Below are 20,546 nucleotides of genomic sequence, written 5' to 3' on the forward strand. Positions count from 1 at the left end.
ATCCTCACTAGAAGTCTCTGTGGAGCCACACCTCTCTTTGCCTTTTAACAATGCCTAAGTCCATGGCTACAAGCACCCCTCTCCAAACATCCTTCTGTAGCTCAACACCTGTAGGCTGGAGCTGAGGATTCATCAGCAAATAGGTAATGGAGCTAAAAATGACCCCAAGGAAGATCTGAACTAAATCTTTCAAAGCTCTCAGATCACAGTGCTTTAATTAGCTAACAGACAGCTAAGCACTCTGGAACCTGCAGCTTGCTGCCCTTGTGGGCTGAGAGCTTTACACTAGCAGAAACTTGGGAGATTTTCGTCTCTTATCTCTCTTGCAAACTTTGCCATTGGTTTTGAATGTGATGCTTGGTAATGTAGCAACAGTACAGCATAAAAAATAAAAAAAAAGAAGAGAAAAGAAGGAAAAAAAACCCTCTCAGACTCCAGAGAAGAATAGCTCCTGCCATTTCCCTTTTGTATCCGCTGCCGAGGTATTTGAAAAGAGCAAGAGATAAGTAACCTCATGACTACTACAGATTAGCAGGCTCTGAGGTACCGAACACGATTGCTGCTGCTGAGAGTATAATGGCTATTGAAATTCACATTTATACAGACATTTTCATGGTGGCACTGCAAAGAGCAGGGTGTATAGGAGGCTACAGACTATAAATGCTGAGGCCATGCAAAATAGGACAAGGAGCAAAATCCCTGTCACTGGGAAGCAGCAGGGCACTGACCGGTTCCTGCCTTGTAAGAGACCCTCTCCAACTTCAGGTTATGGATCTTCCTCAGAGACAAAGAATAGACTAAAGCTTGGAAAATTACTGCCAGAGGCTTTCTACAGGGAAGGGAACACAAGTCCCTGACCTGCAATGCTGAATGACAAACTGCCAGGAGGTGTCTGCTGTCCTGCCAGGCTCTACAAGGCAGATCATAGGCACTAAGGAACTTCTGCCAGGTGAGCCAGGGAAGCTCTGGAGGACAAAGGTACAACAGAGGTTTTCGGTTCTCCTACAGCCTTTGTTTGTGTTTGTGGTTTGTTTTGTAGAGCTCACTGAACAGGGATGGGGCTTCATGCAAGAGGTGCTATGGCTTGTCACTGTTGCAGAGGCAGCCTTGTGCTGTGTGGTTGTCCTTGACACAAGGGCTACAGTGTGCCATGTCATCCTTTTCCAAGGTGTGTATATCAGAAAGCACAGGCAGAGTTTGCTCAAGGCTAGTTAAAGCAAGACTGACTTTTGCATTCCTTGCTTTAACACTGAAATATGAGAGGCTCAAAATCAGCTGCATTGGGGTTTCACCAGGACAATGATGCTGTTAATTCTAACCCATTCTGTGATGCAAATTGTGAAGCATTCTGCACGTGAGTGAATTCAGCTTTCCCAATCTCCTCAGCTGTAAGGTCAGTAGTATTGTTCCCACACTATGGCTGGAGAAAGGGATGTACTGGAAGAAAAGTGCCTTTTCCACCTCACCTAGAGGACCAAGGACAGACTTGGGAAAATAAGACAGATGTCTCCAAGTCTCCTGGTCTGCTGCATACATCCGCAATTTCTCAATAAAGACGAGTCAGTTCTTTTTGTATTTCTTCATGGTCTACAACGTCTATACTCAGGGCCCCTGAACACTTTTTGCAGTGTTATCCTTCCAGCATCCCTGTGAAGGAAATGCTAGAGTGCTTCCTTTTATACCTAGCAAGTAGCAATTCAGGGTTTAAAGGCACGTCTCATGCCTTTGGTTTGAAGAAATCTGAGATTATATGGAAAGCTGAACTGGTAATAAACAATGTTTGCATAAGTTCTGGAAGAAACCACTGTAATAACCTGTTTTCTGATATTTAGTTGCAAAAACCTTAATACCTTGTCTATCAGGGAAAGGGGGGAGGGAGGGATAGGGGGCAAGCTCTCCACCAAATTTTCATGTATGCACCCCTCTGGGGAGCAGAATTGTCACGTAGTTGTTAGATCTAAGTTATATCCACACGTTTCTCTCCAGCTGCTCCTGTTACTGAGCATAAAGCTGAGATGTTTATTTTCATCTCTTATGTACTTTTGATTAACTGATCCCCAAGGAAAAGAGGGATTAAAAACCACATCTGCAGGTTCCAAAGGATATGTCCTGGACAGATCTGTTCCTTCCGCTCCCTCCCATCCTGAGGCTTTCCATCTTCTGTGTACAGGGAGATTTAAAAACAAGGGTGAGCCATTCCAACTGGTGTGATGGTTTTGTGTTACATCTATGCCATCAGAAAAATGCATAGTGTGGGGTGCTCAGTGCTACAATAATAGGGGCTGTGGGTCAAGACTGAGCAGCACTGACAGAGATGTGTGGGGGTAGTACTGGAATATCAACGTGACCTGGAGGTCAGAAATGAAGAAGCTGGTAGATTTTGGTCTGTGACAGGTTTTGATACCAAATACCTTTGTGAAAGAGGTATGTTCTTACTCGAGTGAAGCCATTGACATTCACAGCAAATTCATTGTGTCAGAGGAGACACTGTTTCTTCTAGCATTGCTAAAATTCAGTACCAAACTAATAAAGGTTAAAAATAACTCCACAGCTGTGTCTATTCCTCTTAGTAAATGTTTACTTTCTTTGTATCTATGTTAGTGGCACTGGCCAAGCCAGCACTCAGACGCAACAGAACTGAATGAGTTACTGCTTTAGCCCCCAGGTCACACAGAGCACATGGACATGATGCAAGAAGAAGATAACTTATTTTTACTGGAGGGAGAATGTGGAACCGATCCCCAGGTCTACAAAAGGAGGGAGCCAGTCCCATAACAGTTAAGGACACCAGGCTGTCTTATTAAGGTCAGATCTAGTGTGTCATGTTGAACGTAATTATTCTACTCCTTATAATTTCAGTACATTTGAATCTGAATATAAAATGAGGCAATTTTCTTCCTGGGGATAAGAGAAATGTGTGCCTTTGCAGAACATGAGACACAATCACTCCCAGAGTGGCCAGCTTTATTTCTTCCTGATGAGGTTCTGACTCCCCAAGGAATAAGCTGAAAACAGTATTTTCAACAGAGATGGCAAGATACAAAGAAGAAAGTTTTTCTTCTGCTCTCATGGGTGTTGTGCTTGGATGGTGGCCTGTTGCTAAGTGGCCCTATGGGAATGATTCCCAAAAGGATCATAGTTCTGTGTCTAGGGATTTCATTCCCTTTAGACTTCTTTCATCTCCTCATTCAAATCCTACTGCTGAGATTGACCCCGTAAGCTATTAGTTGCCTTCAGCTACCATTCTTTCCGTTTTAAAGCAAGGCTGATAGGAACGTTAGAAAAAAAAAAAAAGGCTCTTCAGACCCGGCAAATTTTATCATTAGGTAAGTGCAAAATACTCTTCTTTTTTTTTCTTCTTTTCTTTGTGGAGTGAGTGAGATTGAATTCTTTGTTGCCTTGCACTTTACACTGAAAATTATGCTCGTGCCAAATGCCTATAACAGGCTGCCAAATCCAAAGAGCAGCATTTTGTATGTTCTTTGTTCAAGCATGAATGTGTTGTGCAAGGTGCAAAGCAAGACTAGCTCAGATGCTATAATAGTCCCAATCACATAATGTTACTAGCAAATGCTAAAACATGGTAGCACATTTCCTTAGTTCTTCTGCCTCTTGTCTGAAGATAGGATTACTGAGACTGAGCAAAACCCTCACCCAACAAAACTGGCATAAAATTAGAAAGCTACTAGGTATAAAATACCACTTCCCATGACCTTGTTCACTCATAACCTGCAAACAAAATTTAATTTTTCAAAATCTGAGCCCAAATAGGAATTCTAACAGTGTCAGTTTGCACCCTCAGCAATCTTTGGGTGTCCTGTGATCACCTATAACTGCAGTGGATGACAAAGGATTCTGTATGCACACACAATTAAAACACTTGTGACCTCTGATCCATTTCATACCTCAGAGAGAATGAAAGATCTTTTATTATACAGTAATCCTGCACATTTGGGTTCTGGTTTTTTTTTCTGAAATGGTTTATAGTCCTGTAAAACATTCTGGGTGTCCCTCCCTTAAGGATTACTCTCACAGGAAATGCTCTCTGTTATAGAACTGTAGGGGTTGAGGCTCAGGTTAATAAGAAGACAGATACCCTTGGGGGATGAGAGGAGGTAGTAGTTGTGGAAGAACCCCTGAAGTGAGACTATTTCCTGCTTCTGCAAGTGAGGTTGTTTTCCTCTGCTGTCCTCAGAAGAACATGTATATACTGTCTGCCCATCCAAATCCATAGGTCTTTATGACACAGGTTCCTGAATTGTTTGGTGTTGTGGGCTATTATCCTTAGGAAATGAACATGATATATGTGATCACAGTATTTAGAAAGAAGGACCTTACCTGTAAAAAGACATGGCTGGTGCTAAGAGTCCCCAGTGGTTTTTTTGGGTGAACCCTAGCCAGCTGTGGTTAAGCCAGGCAGTGCTGAACATGACTTAGGGAGATTGCACTCTGGTGTTTCTAGTTCTCCATTCAGCTCCTTACAGCAGAGACAGGGATAGACCTGTTCTGTGTGGAGAAGAAATAAAGGAAGTTATATTCTGCTCCTTCTTGAAAAACAGAGGCTTTAAAATTGAGTTTGTCCAAACAAGAGCAAAGTCTGAATTTGACATCTGCTTCTTAGGCTCCTGACAGGAAAGATCTCCCATCTTTACCTCTAAGCTCCTGTGTTAACTTCAGGGCCACTTCTTCACCTGATCCACTGTGGAGGCAGGTTCTAACTTGGCACTTTGTGAGGTGGTTTGAAGTCTGGTCTCAGAGTATAAAGAAACTTCCTAAGGAAAAATTGCTGGACTAGGATCCTGTGATTTCTGTAAGAACATGGTGTTGAAATACTGCTAAACACATGAATAAGTAGTGATGGGATTCACTGAGAGCATCAGTACCTACCACAGCATCTTGCCGTGCTTGGCTCAGTCTGTAGCCTCCCAGGAGATCACCTGGCATTTAATTTTGATCACTGCAGAAAAGGGAGGCTGAGCTTGCAAGAATGACTGACTTAGATGATGTGTGTGAAAATGCTATTAAAATGGGACAATGTCTCTCCAAATGGATTTTGCTTTGCCATTTAGAAATCCCATGTAAATGATGCACATAGGATTTGGAGTGGGAGAAATATCAGAGATAATAATAAACCATTAATACAAACAGGTCAAGTTTCACTCAGTGGGATTAAGACTCAGTCATGTCTCATTTAGGAGTGTAGTATTAAGCCGTCTTTCAAACATGACAAGGTTTATGTTTTCCCTGAGTTGTTTCCAAATGAGGAGGGAAATCTCAATTAATTTAAATTATTGCCTGTTGTCAGTCCTGCCTCCATGGATTTTGGAGTCCAGCCTGATGCCATAACCTACAGCAGCAGTGACAGATGTAAGTTTGCCATTGAAAGGAAGCAGTAAGTACCAGAAAGAGGTGCTGAGCAGGGGAAGAGTTGTCTGAAGATGGGGCACAAAGTGGAGTGGAGAACATACTCTCCCATTCTCTGGGAGTCATCGATGTTGCCATAGAAAGGGAATTTGAAAGAGTAGATTATTTTACCCTCAGGAAAACATAAGTTTCTTTTATTCTCTAACACTGGTTGCTGGAAAAACATAGCTATACATGGAAAAGACCAAATCACCTTCCCTCTAGCTGCCTCTGTGCAGAGCAGCTATCAAACTGAATGTCTGCATCTCAAAATTGTGGGTACTACCCCTTTCCTGGCAATTCTGTCCCTTGGCTTGGTAGATTCCACTTTTTTCATTATACTTCACATTTTATATCCATCTGAGCAGCTGAATCAGGGAACTCGCCTGTAATGTATTTAAGATATATAGCATCTGTGAGTCCTCACTGTGTTGCAGTTGGATCCTCTGACTTACTTAGCACCATACAGACATGTTGTTATATTTAGGTACCATTTACACTGCCCTTTTTCAACTCTGATCTTCAAATACATGCAGGAAGTTATTTTGTCCTCCTTAGATGACACTTAATAAAATTCAACATCAGCAGCTGCAGTCACATGCTGTAGTATCTGCACTGTTGTCATTATCCCAGATATTGGGGGATTTAGAGATTTACTGCTTTAGCGGGATGGATCTGACCATCCTTCATTTGTGCAAAGAAATGTGCCATCTAAACTCAGGATACCTCCAACCATTAACACTATAGCCATATCAGAAATTTAAGGGATTCCTTTAATCAACTTGCAATCAACATTTGTGATTTCAAATTAATTTGCTGGGATAGTACTTGCTTGGGATACCCCTTCAATTTATGCAAAACATCTGTCTGAAATGTGTCTCATGTCAAACTGCTGCTTTTCCCACAAGTTGATTTCTCTAGTCCCTTGCTGTGATGTTTGCAAGCCCTTTGTTGTTTTTGGGATGTTGTTGCCATTGTCCCTGCCATGTTCTCCTGAGGCAAGCTGGAGGCCAGAGTTCCCAGGAGCATATGTACGCACTGAAATTTTGGAAAAATGTCATCCTTTACATTTTACCATGAATTTTAGCTGGTGTGTGATTTTTTTGGTTTTTTCCCAGACAGTGAGTTTTAAATTTGCAATAGATTCTGCCTTTGAAAAACAGTGTTAGCAATTAATGAGGTACAACAGCTAGGGATAGAGAAGCATATTAATCTATCTAGAAATCTATACAAAACCAGCACAATTTTAGGTACTGATTTTTTCCAAAAAACAGCTTGTGAATGAACTGTAGATCACTTGAATTAATTAACAGGATTTCAGATACAATTTCAAATGGTTAATTAATTTCAGAAGAAAATCTCAAAACTGTGAACAGACATTATGCAATGACTAAATAGACTATAAGATAAACTTCATTTAAGAAGTTATTTATATTAAAAAACTTGCTCTACTCCACTGAGATTTAGGAGTTCACCCTTTTAATTCTAGTCCCATGCCCTCACATACATACACACACACACACACACACACACACTCTCTGCCTCTCTCTCTGGACAATTTAGCTCTTGCAACATCTTGTTATTAGCCATAATCATTAGTGCCATGGTCGTTTTGCTGTTCCATTTCCTCCTCTCTAATGTTTCCTGGTCCTGGTTATGCACTACAAGAGATTCCTCTCTGTCTTGAAGAATTAAACATGGAGACTTACGTGCTTCAGTCTTTAGATGGCACCAAAACAGAATGCACTAATTAGGGAAGCTTTATGATTTCTATTATTTTCCAGTTACAGAGAAGCCTGTTTTTTTAGAGCCTGTGAAGATTCTGATTTGGCAAGGCTTTCTATGAGTTCCACATATGCTGGCTGTAGTGCAAGATCTCGTGTTGATTAAAGGACATCATCTAAACAGAAGCAATTGCACCAGCAGCTTTGTAGTGCATTGTATATTGGTAAAAACTGTACTGAATTGAGCTGCAAGAGTTTGACAGCAAAACATAATCAAACTCTTGAAATATAAAACTAAATGGTGAGGTTGTCTGACGTTAGTAGTGGTCCTTTCAATTCCTTCTTGTTCAAGCATATGGAGCAGTCAAATATTTTCTTTTCATCTCAGGGCATTATTACCTTTAAGGAGCTTGTGTATGTAGTGACTTCAATTTGTCTAGATGGTATTGACTGAAACAAAGCAATGCATGAAATTGCATTTCTAAAGAACCAGTGCAAAATGATATGAAATTAAAATAGATGGAGACATTAAGTGATCCCCAAGGGCAGTAACACTGGTACTTAATGGTCAGAGACAAAACTAGGAGTTATTTACTATGTAAATCCTTACAGAGAGACAGGCTTCTGATAAGTGGGGCTGTGGTGGAGGAAGGTCTAATACTGTTGCTTTCTTTCAGCCCTAATGCTGGGGTGGTCACAGTCCACCCAAAGTGATCCCTTCTGGTCCTCAGCCCTTCCCATATCCCAGTGCCTTTTGCTAAACTGGTTGCTGCTTTCAGAGCAGCTGTCATAGCACAGTCACAAGGCCAGAGTCCTGGAAGGCTGAATGACTAAGAAAAATTATCCAGGGTAATTTTTCTTGAATTTAAATTGAATTATGTACACTATCATTTATTTACCTATATTGCACTTCCAAGAAGAGCACTTCTGTGGCTTTTGAGCAAATGGCCCAGAAGATTTGAATTTTAACAAGTGTGAACTTTACTGCTAAATACTGAAATCTCAGGCTTGAGAGGTTGGTTCAAGAATTACTCAAAGAAAAACTCCAGTGTGTACAAACATGTTGTACTCTCTATTCACTCTGTTTGGATCAACTCATGGTTTCAGATAGCTCAAAAGACACACTTTTTAAAAAAAAAATATTCTAAAGACACAATTAGTAACAACCAAAAAGTAGAAGACAGGCAACCCAAACATTCTGCTTAGTATTGGCTTGAGCCAACAGCAAGCTTTTTATCTTACGTGTTAGTAATTTGACAAATAAACTACATGTGCACTGAAACTTCTTAGAAACATCTCAGCTTTCCCTCACCATTCAAAGGTCTGCTGCAACCTCCTTTCCTTTGATGAGAAAGGTCTAAGGAACCACCATCGTCACAAGAGCCTGCAAATGGTGGCAAGGTTTATGAAGTGAGGGACTCACCCAGGAGCTACAGGGAACCTCTGACCTCTGTTAACTACATTCAAACTAGCAAGTAGCAACCTGAGTTTTAAAAAGAGGCCTTTCTTGAAGGGTCCAGTCTGTTTCATATGCCTGACTGCTCACACAAGCAGCAGCACTCATTCCAGTGAGACCTCTTTCAGCAGTGGCTCAGCACTCAGAGCACAATTTTAATGCATCAACTTTGGCACTGAAGCTGGCATGACCTGGTTTGTTGTTCCTCTGACCTGGATTGCTCATTGCTGCTCGTTTCTGCCTGCATACCCTTTGTGACTGCCCCCTTGAGTGTACTGTGGACCTGGATCTCTCAGTAAAGTCCTGGACAAGATTATGGGACAGATGGAAGGAAATTTGCTGCAGCCACGTTATCTAGCAAACTAGGTCTGTGTAACACTGTAAGACTAATGAAAACACTGGTAGCATGATGAGTGATAAGGGAGTCCCTAAACCCCCTCGGTTTTGAAGAGCAGTGTGGCCAGTCCTCTGATGAGGGACGCTCTGGGAAGTGCTGGACTAACAACAGCAGCTCTTCAAGGTAAAGTGTTACAGACCTTTTTTCCTCCTCCCTGCTCACCAAATGGCTGTACAGGCTGAGTTAGGCTTCCTAAGGAGTTAGCATCCTTGATGTGTTTTGTAGTTGAAAAAAAGCTTACCAGCTCCTCTTGTGGGCCTTAAAGTTTTCTTGGGTAGATGCTGAGCCCCAAGGAAATACTAGCCACACCCAGCCTGCTTTCCATGTTTTGCCTTGAAAGGATAGCTCAAGACAGATACCAATCACAAACCCCTTAATTTATTTGTTGTATTAGCCTCTAAGTTGTGCAATCAAGGACTGGAACAAGTCTCCAGTGAGGCTGTAGCATCACCATCCTTGAAAATTTTAAAGAACTTTTGGACAGGGCCCTCAGCAACCTGACTACTTCTGAAGATGATTTTAAGTTTGTGCTTGGTTTAGATGGATTCCTAAAATCCCGTCAAATCTGAACTATTCTAGGTCTTAAAACTCCTTTGTATTCGTTGTTTAGACTCATTATCTCCTTTCATTTCTTTGCTATCTGGTCTCCCTTAAAAAATTTACTCCCTCAAATACAATCTCCTCTGTTTTAAAAAAAAAAAAAGGATCCACGGAAAAACACAGATGACCCAAGTGGAAATTTTAGTGATACCATTACATCAGAGCAGGGCTTTAATTAGTAGGCCTGAAGTAAAGATAATCAATTCTGCCTGTATCTGTTACAGACACATGAGAGGGATGCTAACCAGATGGAGACTGTCGTTTGTTAAAGTGAAGGGTGTCTTCTTTAACCTTGCAAAGATCTCTGTTCCAAAACTGTGCTTCCCTACTTGAGCAGCTCAGTAGGGCAATAACTGTGAGGGGAAGAAACAAAGAAAAGAAGGATTCAGAGATATAGGACTTGAGGAAGTCAAAAACTATCACACCATGGTTTTTAACTTTTACCTTGCTGATGGGTTCCTTCTCAGGAACTGCACATATTTACCTTGGCCTGCAAAGAACAATTTCATTCCTTGTGGATTTATCCAGGAAGAAAGGCACTGTGTCATACTCTCTTGAGGAAAGTCTGGGCACAGAAGGAAGGAGGCAGGGCTTCCCATTGGAAAGATGATTCCTTTACAGTGATGCAATATGGTCACAGGGGCTGCACAACGTGACTCTGGATCTGTGTTGCCTCAGAGAAAGCTCCCATCACAGTGAGGAGAGGAAAGCATTGTGAAGCAGGACTTCACCTCTCCTCAGTGTAACCAGTCTCCCTGGAATATCATGTCCTCTTTTCAACAGACACATGACAAGGAGACTTTGTCCAGGCCAAGTACTCCCTTGTTTACAGATGCCCATTGCAGGGGGGAAGGATGCAGCCTGAAAGACGCGCAGAAATTCCTGTGTCTGTTCTAGGAAAGCAAAACTGGGACCATCAGGGAAAAAGTAATTTGGGACAACATGGTAGGATTCCAACCTTACACTATCTTTTATTAGGAGGTATTTATGATCCTGTGTTTTCTAAATATACCTTGTTGTTGGATCTCTTGGGAAGCGGAAGAAGTCTCAAAGATACCAAAAAATTGGCAATATGGTAAGAAGAAAATGAAAGAGAATGTCAGTGACTGTAAGAGAGAAGAGATCCAATTTTCTTAAGTGTCTAAGAGACTTAACGGATCAAATATTCAGTAAATTTAAGTCACTTGGGACACTTCTGATAATTTACCCAATTTACCAGGAAAGAAACCCCAAATTATAAAAGCTTGGCACTACTTATGCTGGAGGCAAAACAAACCTTATTTATTATGTCTCTCGCTGCTTTGTATATCCTAAGCTTGGTGGTGGATCGCCAGGGAATTTCCCCTTGAACACATCCTGTCTTAGCACAGAGAAACTCATGTGTGAGAGTGCCTAGAAGGAGTCACTGTTTTTGAGTGACAGCATGTAAACTGTACAGTCTCCTGCAGAAAGGCTGTCTGCTGGTATTCCAGTTCTCTGGTAGAGATTCTGTTTCCCCTGTAGTCTGGCCTCTCCTTGTCTGTTTTGTTATCATTTGTATGGAGATCATCAGATCCAAGTACATTTGACATATGGAGATAACAGTCAGGAAAGGAAACAACATATGGCAGACAATTCATATCCATCAAGATCTGTCATAAAACCATTTTTAGCAATAGAAAAAGAGGAGCAGAAAAAGACAGCAGGTTTGAATTTAAAATAAGCATGCTGCTCTAAAAAACAGGAGGGCCCAGAGCTTGCTTTTCTCAATAAGACCATTGGTTCACCAAAGCCAGCCTGCTGGTGCTTGAACAGTGGGTTAAAATCCTCTGCAGTGCAGCTCCCTGTTGACCATCATGACTAATTAATGACGAATCTCAGTGCCCTGAATGAAGCCAACTGCACTGGCTGTCTAGCCCGTTGAATCACTGCCTTGGGCTACTTCTGGGCTAATCCAGCTGTTCAGCCCAGGGTTATGGGGAGAGGAGAAAAAGGGAACATGTACAGGTGCTAAAGGCTGGGTGGGTACAGAGACCCCAGAGCATGGTGCTTGGCTCTGCTGTCCTCACGTGTCTTGTGTGCCCTGTAGCAACCTCACATAATTGACTGGACAGATGAGATGGTCCAAGTCCTGCCTCACAGGGCACTACCATTGCCTGTTGAAAAGGACTGAATTCAGGATGAATTCAAATAATCTGCAAGGTGCTTTGGATGTGTAGTCCTGAGTCTCAGGGATGTCCTAGGCTTCAGGCTGCTCCTGGGACTGACCACCTCAGGTAAGGTGTGGATGTATACCAGAATAATGGTATTTTAATTCTTTAATACTAAATAAAAAGCTGCTCCTTCAGTTTGGCTGAATTGAACTTTTGGCTGGAGAGAAGTATTTTGAAGGACTGTATCTAGTCCAGACATGGCTGTATTTGTATTATTTGGATATTCTGGGAAATATTAAAGGAATGAGGATGCTTCCCAAAAATACTGTGTATGTCACTAACCTATGTAACTTAGTAATGAATGGAATTTCTTCTGTAAAAATATAACAACCATTTTTCTCTAAGGGAAACCTGGCCTTTTACCAAAGAAAGTGGCCCTTTACTTTTACTTGATTTCCTTTTTATAGTTCTGTGGTAGAGTCCTGCAGGACTGAGATGCTGCTTTAAGGATGAGGAAAGGGAGTGTTTACATTGCCCAACCTGACAGAGGTCTCACAGGCTCAGGCACAGTATCCCTGCCATGCCAAGAGGAAGGAGCAGCCTCAAGCTCCTTCTTATGAAACCAAAAGCTGAGAAACAGAGGAGAAATAGCCAGAGATATATTTTCAGGGAGGATCTTCTCCCACTCTATTTTCCTGATGTTCTTTTATATAACTTCTAGTGTGGCCAACCCTCTTTCTCTTCTGGCAATTATCTTTTCATCTGTTATTTTCTCTGCTCCAGGAGCAGAGTAGTTGAGCTGTAATGCTGGGGTTTGCTGGTACTGCATCTCTGTAAATAAAAAGATGGCAAATCTTATTGTGGGAAGAAACAAAAAACAGCCTCTGAGATGGACAAAACTTATTTGGTGATTCAGGGTACCTTGCTAGGAACAGAATCAGTCAACCCCATCTAAGGGCTAAACATGCTGACCTGAGCAGGGTTATGTGAGAGAGGAGCTTGGCCAAGTGTTTCTCCCACTCCTGTCTGGGTGAGGAGGAAGGATGAAACCTTTGTCTGGTCTAACAGCGCATCAAAGCCTGGCCCTGTCCAGAGCCTCGCCACAGTGTCAGAAGGAGGTATTATTGTGGAGCATAGTAATCCTTTACACAGCTCCGAGGTCTTAAAATGCAAAATGGCATTTCAGTGTTTAAGAATAGCAAGTCATTTGATGGCTGTAACAGAAAAGCTTCCAATAGAAAAGCAACGTGTTCCAGGGCTGCATAACACTGCTGATAAAATTGCCTTTGGATTCCTTGTCTAATATTCCAGTCTTTTTCTTGCTCAGCAAAACACAATAGCTTGCACTAAGCCTCCCTGGGAGGGCAGCTAACAGCACATTTACTAGACACTTCAAACATTTGATCATATTTCTCCTGAGTATATTTAATATCTGTTAATGTCAGCAGCCCCAGCCTGAACAAAATGTCTGCATTGCTGGAAAAAAAAAGTGTTTAATATAAAAGATGAAATGGGTAAGCAATCACTTACTGATGTCTCTTGGAAATGGATAGGTGACTACCTAGGCTCACCCTACCCCACTTCTTCTGCCCCTGTGTCCCCAGCCCTGCTCTGTTACCACCCTGTTGCTGTGTGTTGCTCTGAATGCATTAGAGTGGTTATTCTGAGTATGCAGGAGATGCCAGGAATAGTTTCAGGTTTCCTGCCTCATCAAACCAAATTCAATCTGTAAAAAATTAATACACCCAGAAGGAACAGTTAAAAGCATCTCCAATCAATTAATGTTAAAATGGGGGCTAGAAGGCTGATTTGTTAAAGGAAACCCAATCCAGCTCAGAACTCATGAGGCTACTGAGATGAGTTACAGTGATGAGTCAAGCTGCAGTGCTCCAGAGGAGGGGAGCAAATAAGGTATAGGTTGAAGCAATCCATGCATCACTCTCAGCTGCTCATTGCTTCAATCTGGGGGACCCCAAAGGCACACCCTGTTTGGGGCAGGCCAAGAACTCTCAGAACAAATCTTCCTCCCAGATTTCCCACAAGGCAGGAGGTGGCACAAGTCTAGGTGTTTGCACTGGCCATTCATATCTTCTGTCCCTTCTCCCAGTGCAGCAAGTTAAAGATGCGGCCAACAGCCTTGAGAGATCTGCACATTTACAGCAGCCCCATGTGTACTGCACTGCTCACTCCAGAGATTCAAAAGACAAGTTGGTACACCATCCTCATGCCTTTGCTTTTAAAATCATAAGTCAAAAAGAGATAGATGAAAGTTGGGAGGTTTTTTATTGATATCTGAACCTTGTTGACATTCAGTGTTATTTTGTGACAGAAGCTAAGACTCATATAATCTCTTGACTCCAAGGCCTGGAGCTTCAAGATGCAGTTTTAAAGGCATATGGATAAGTTTCAAGAATTGCCAACTAAGATCCTTACGGTGTATTTAAATCTATGTGATTTACACACAGTGGGTTCAATCTGCAACTCTTGACTGCCTCTTGTCTGGTGGAATAGTCTTCATAAAGCTGATTTTAGTTTTTTCCTCGAATGATGCCTTGATTGTTTCCAAAGTGTAGAAAACTTCCAAATCATGCCTGAAGGCACACTTAAATGAAACCTTTTCAAGCATGTTTTCTTGATACTTGCTGCCTTAAAAATAAATATATAAATGACTAACCAAACAAATAAATAAACAATTAGGTACACAGCCAGGCTGAAGCCTATTGTCACCACTTTGTTTCTGATTAATGTAGGTCACACTTTTCTTCTTTCCAGCTATTAAGTATTTAGATCCATTTATACTTTAATCCCTTTTCTTTTTCCTGGTCCTTTGTTGCTGTGTTACATCCTCACAGTCAGAGAGCATTGAACTAAGTGGTAGAAAAATGGGAAGAGGGAGTTAACGCAGTAATCCAGCTTTGAAATAAAAAATTGGCCCGAGGTCAGTGCTTGAATCTAAAGAGCTTACCGAAGGCAGAAGGGGGGAAAAAAAAAGACTGGTAAGAGAAACTGAGGCATACACCTGAGCCAACACTCGTGCTTATCTGGATGAGGTACTTGAATGGAGTCCTTGTGACAAAGGGTTAATTAAAGGGTTAATTAAATTGCATTTCCCTGAGTGTTAACTGGGCCAGGGCTAAGAGTGAGAGATTTTCAGAAGGTTATGATAGGATTGTTAGGGTTGTTAGGTAAAAATGTAGTTCAGCTGGTGCTGGGCTATGCTGCTTGTTGGGCTGCTCTGTTCAGGGAGGACTTCACACCATCATGAGGAGCAATCAGAGAGGCCCCATAGGGGCTGAGATGGGAGGTGCTCATATTGTGCTCCCCACCTTCCCCTATATCTCTTTGTTCAGGCAGAGGAGCACTGCACCCTGGAAATATGTTCACTTGGTTCATAAATCATTGCCTGTGAGATTTAGAGTGTGTTCTGGGCTTGATCTTTTCTGAAAACTGTATTTCCTTTGGAGGTGGGAACGAAATTTCGTGGACACCAGCAACAACTCTGCTCATAGTGAGAAAACATATCTGCCTGTTAACTGTCTATCACTTTCTCTATATTCCTCTTTACCTTTGACAGCAGCAGCAACCTCTCTTCTGGTTAAATTAGAGGAAACTGGCTAGAGAGAGGTCAGGTAAAGCCAGTTGAGATATTCTTACGTTCACTAAAAGAATTTTACACAAAAATACAATTATTGGTCTCCTCTGTCAATAACTGACTCCAAAATGCCCAAGGTTACACCTCTAGTTCTTTGCTGCTTGAAAGCCAAAATCAATTTCCACATGAAATTTTGAAAATAAAATACCCATTTAAGGACACATTTTGGGCTCTGTGTGTGCTGCAGCACAACAAGATATAAGCTGGGTTTTGCTGAAAATGGGCATCCTTATTTCATTTATCCAAGTCAGGGCAAAAAGAATGATGTTTCTGCAGTTAGATATAGGAGACTGCACAGCTCAGTTGTGCCCTACACTAAGATACAATAAACACAGTGTGGTGCAGCTTTAATTTTAATTCAAAATAAATATTTCCATAGCCTACAAAATTCCTCTAATACACTTATCTGGGAGAACACAAAGATTAAAGAAATCCTGCTAATTCCTTTATCTTTCAGATACAGGGCTGAAAACAAAGACATCCAAACCTTGAGCCATTTAGAAGAGGAAGAAGCCAAAATCTGTGCCAGAGGTTTGACTGCTGGGTTTACTCATGGCTTCAGGTAAGCTTCTTTCCCTGGGTTGTTTAGCATTTCAGAGGCCCTCTGTGCTCCTCAAGGAGAGCTGTGGATTACAGACATAAAACCTTGCATAGCTTGCAGCCAAGGCACAGCACGGGGAGTACAAACAAGCTAATCCAGGGTGCCTTCCTATCCAGCTGCCTGCCTCTGACCCTGGCCAGCACTACATGCTTCAGAGGAAGATGTAAGAACCTCACAGCAGGCAGATGTAGGATAATCAATCCTTTCAACCTTGTTCTCAAGCCCCATTAGATCTCATCGTGATCCCAAAATAGTTAGAGGTTGGATTAAGTCTTGAAGGATGACATTTAATATACTCTAAAAATTGTTGTTATCATTAACTCCCATGACTCTGGAAACTAATGTTATCCATAGACAAATACATTTTCATTTTGAATCACCTTGTGTCCTTGGTCTACTATAGCAATGAGTACATAGGCTTAAACACCTGTTTGCAAAACGTATTTAACATTTCTTTCTATCTGTGGTGATTTTGCTGTGATTTTTTTCACTGCATGTCTCTTTTCCTGACATTATGAGCTAAGGAGGAGGGATAAAGTGAGTATACTCTAGAGATTACACATTCCTTCATCACATTATTGTACAAAAGGTCTCAAGAGATGAATTATTTCAGCAGCTTAAGCATTGGTTTAGCAGCCTGCCTCCAGCCCCACTCAAAAATACAGACAGATTTGCACCTCTTCCAACACAAACTCTGATCCACACCTGTCATAGGTTAGCAAGCATAGTCCTGGAAGGGACGTCCTTGCTAAGGGGTGCTTACAGTTTCCTCTGGGAACTGATAGAACCTATCAGCTGGCCAGTTTGAATATGGACAATTCTCTAAGCCACTTAAAGTTGTGATCACCTCTGTGATCCACATTTAAGAATAGGCAAACTCCCCCTCCAAGCTCTCTCTCGTTTCCGGCGCTGGGACAGGTGGCTGCAGGCCCTGTGTGGGGGCCAGCGGGCCTGGCCAGGCTCTGCTTGGGCCAGGCCGGGCCGGGCCACGGCCATCCTGAAGCCATGGACCTGTTCCAGCCGTGGAACCCCCCCGCAATGCCTTGCCGTGGGCAGCCGGAGCGGCTCGGCTCTCCCCCCTCTCCACTGCGATAAGAAAATTCAACATTCCAGCTGCAAAGCTGCAAGGCCGAGGTGAGATTAACCCTTTTTATTGCTGTGAAGAGCTGAAAACCTGAGGGAAGAGAGAGAGGAGATGCTTAAAGCTGAAATTCTCTTGTGAAGCTATGATATATCAGAGTATCCTGTTGTAATTTCATGAAGATATGGGGGGTGGAGTGTTCAACTCGTGAGCAGAAGCACCTGCGTTGAGATAGGCAGATGCTGACGCAGCTGTAATTTCATGAGAAGTTTGGACAGGGAGAGATGAACCAGATGAGGACTTTTGCTCCAAACGGGAAAGGAGAAAACCTCAGTCCCTAGAGATGAACCAGATGAGGACTTTTGCTCCAAATGGGAAAGGAGAAAACCTCAGTTCCTAGAGATGCTCCCAGAGATAGTCCTAAAGATGAAGATGATGAAGACCCTTTGCTCCCAGGGAAGGAGAAGGGCCTCTGTTTTTGTTTCTGAACAGCTCAACCTTAAAATTGTACCCCAAAAAACTTCAAGAGTGGACCCTCGAAAGCAGTTGCGGGAAAAGCTGCAAGTCGGGGGAAAGGACTCACACGCAGGCAGAGAGACTCCTCTTCCTAAATGGACTGAACAATATTTGGAAGTGGGCGGCTGTCTCGTTGTGATAATGTTTTCATAGCATGAGCAAGAAGAGACTTCTCTTTCTAAATGGACTGAACAAGGTTATTATGGAAGTGGTAAACAGACTGAACATCTTAAGGGTTGTCTTTTCACATTGTCAGTGGGAGAAGGGAGGAAGGTGGGAGGAGGAGGAGAGTTCTGAAGGTGGTATAATTTTTTTTCTTCTTTTAGGTCTGTTAATAAACTTCTTTATATTCTTTCAAGTTTGGTGCCTGCTTTGCATTTCTCCTAATTCTTATCTCACAGCAGATAAACAGTAATGAGTATTTTGGACCAAACCACTACAACACCTCAGTCCAAATTGCTGACCTTGGCTGACTTTTGTCCCAGCTTTCCCAGTCATGGTTAGGATAAGCAAGATCTTATAGGAAAGCTATTTTTGCAGACCATCCGTCCCTTGGCAGCCCTTTCCTGCCCTACTCCAACTGGAGCAGTAGCTTGTGTCTCTCTCCCAACACTACCCCTTTCACTCACCCTTTTTGTTAGCACAGCTTTACCCAAGACTCTCAGGCATCCCGGAGGTGAAAGAGTTGTCAGTCCAGAATGCTTTTCCAGCTTCCCTGTTCCTTTGGCCTCCTTTTCACCCTGCACCATTTGTAGCACTCTTAGTGTAGCGATTTTTAAACCTAACCCTTGCTAATAGCCTTGTCTTCTGCTCTTTCCGTAGGATGTTTCCTTAACATTTTGCTTTAACAGGAACTATATCCCTATTTAACTTGTGCAGTATGTGTGAGGAAGTTTTAGAGCCTATGAAGAGATGTTATGTATAGGATTTCAGCTAGATTTGTAGTGCTTACATAGAATTGCTCAAACATTTTTGAGTGTTTAATTTTTAATTAATTTTAGCTATCTGCTATCATTTGTGCACAGATTGAATCTCCATGGATATATCTACAGTGATGACTTGGACTGTCTCCTTGTGTCACCTGCACCATCTGCAGTGCAGCATCCTCTCCCAAACCCCAGCTCTTGACCATTCCTCCTCCCTGCTCTTTCTCTGTCCTTTATTCTTCCCCCCCTCATAACATCACAACCTCTTTCTCTTTCATGTTTCATACTTTGTTCTTCTCTCCTGCTGCCCCTCACTGAGACAGAGGCCAAGGGGCACCTGAGGGCCCCATATGTGTCTTTATGTGTGGTGGGCAAGAGACTGCAGAGGAGGACCTGTCTGGGTGAACTGGCAGAGCCCCATGCTGTGAGCTGGGGGAGGGAGGCCGGCAGGGAGGTGTTGCCCTGCAATGGGACACAGTCTCTCCCATGGTGTGACAGGGACAATTGCTGCTCAGAGCCACCATGGCATTCTGGGCACATGTCTGCTAAGGGGAGGCACTGTGCAGCCAGGAGAGCCTTCAGCAGTTTGGAGGTACAGATCATAGGATGCATGTAAAAAAAATTTGCTTTTTTGGTAAAGATTTTCCACCTTCATTTAGATTCCTGTGCAAGCAATATTTTACCCTTTTCCAGTATTACATATCTCTGGTGTTTTGGCACTGGAATTTGGTTACTTGAGCCAGTCATCTGGTTGCCTAAGGTCTTTCTGAGTGTCATCATAATAATTCTTACTACTCACCCACCTAAAAATTTGTGGCTAGTGCATTTTTGCTACTTCAGTTCCAGTCCTTTCTAGATCACTCATAAATACAAGCAAACAAAACAGTGTGGGATCCAGAGTGGAACCTTGAGGCATATGATGTTTGCCAGGGTGAAAATAGGCCATCTGATTCTTCACTTCTTTTCTCTTTATTAAAGTTTTATCAAAATAATAGTTTACTTCCCTCCCCTATGCTGTCTGAATTCATACAGTTTCTCTTCTTTGTGGTGTTTGCTTGAAAGTGTTTTGACAGTGTCAGTAGGTCATGGGTTCCTCTGACATGGCCAGAGAATTATGAGAGATTTGTGAAACACTTTTGCCTTCTCTGGCTGTCATTTTAAACACTCTGTTACTATTTCCTTCTCATTCTTAATGCTACTTTCAAGAAAGGATGGCTGAAACATTTCAAGCAAATGTAGCTTGTCAGACTCCAAAAATCTATTTCTATTACCATCCTGATCACACCACTCCTCAGCACAACCAGGTTTTTAAATGTGGAGATCAGTAGTAATTGGAAGAGCATGAAAAAGGGCAGATTTCAAGAGCTTTGGGCTTGATTTTCCAAACAGTTTGATACTCATACCTGGGACTGGAGTTTCACGGACCTGATGCAGTGGGAACTGAACTGTGTTGGAAACCTGACCCAGAGCTGTGTTTTGGCCCCTGTTAACAAGTGGATGAGTCTTCATGGCACAGTGCAGCTCTGTGCAGGTAACAAACTCAGCTTCCAGAGATCCGGTAGACCTTTCAGTGCCCAGAAAATTAGCCTTTCTGTAGGGCAAAGCAGCTTCACAGCTATTTGCCTTCCAGTCTGGATGATAATTAGAGTACAATTAGCTTGGTGGCCTTTGCCCTGTGCGCGGTTGTACCAAAAAGACAAGTTTATGCTTTGGAAGTCCTTAGAAAGTGCTTTGGAGAGTGTATACACTCATCCCCCATCTCAGACAATGAGGAACCCTCTTTCTGCAACCACTTCTGCATGGGGTGAACCCAAAACCTATGGAGGTTGCTTCCCTTGTAAGCCAACGGAGATACTGAGGAGGTGCACATGCCATTGCCTCTGACATTCATCAACATTCCCCTCTGATCCTCAAGTCTCTTCAGGACTAAGAGACCTCTGAGATGAGGCTGCTCATGCTCCTTCTCCCAGTGAAGTGTAGCTTGTCCAGTGGGACGTATGCTTTACTGCAGCTGGTCATGACTAAAAACATATCCCTTGGTTGGCTGCACAGGTGCAT

General features: G+C 42.5%; 1 protein-coding gene across 1 annotated transcript in view; it reads left to right on the plus strand.

The window, feature by feature from the left end:
• LOC109143534 overlaps positions 1-16,344 on the plus strand; it is a 48,373-nt gene extending 32,029 nt beyond the window's left edge. Inside the window, exon 5 of the mRNA XM_039568576.1 lies at positions 15,822-16,344. Within this exon, the coding sequence (XP_039424510.1) occupies positions 15,822-15,930 (109 nt within the window). The 3' untranslated portion in view covers positions 15,931-16,344. The remainder of the gene's footprint in view (positions 1-15,821) is intronic.
• The last annotated feature ends 4,202 nt before the right edge of the window (positions 16,345-20,546 follow it).

This window comes from Corvus cornix, chromosome 3 (assembly GCF_000738735.6).
Source record: "Corvus cornix cornix isolate S_Up_H32 chromosome 3, ASM73873v5, whole genome shotgun sequence".
NCBI lineage: Eukaryota > Metazoa > Chordata > Aves > Passeriformes > Corvidae > Corvus > Corvus cornix.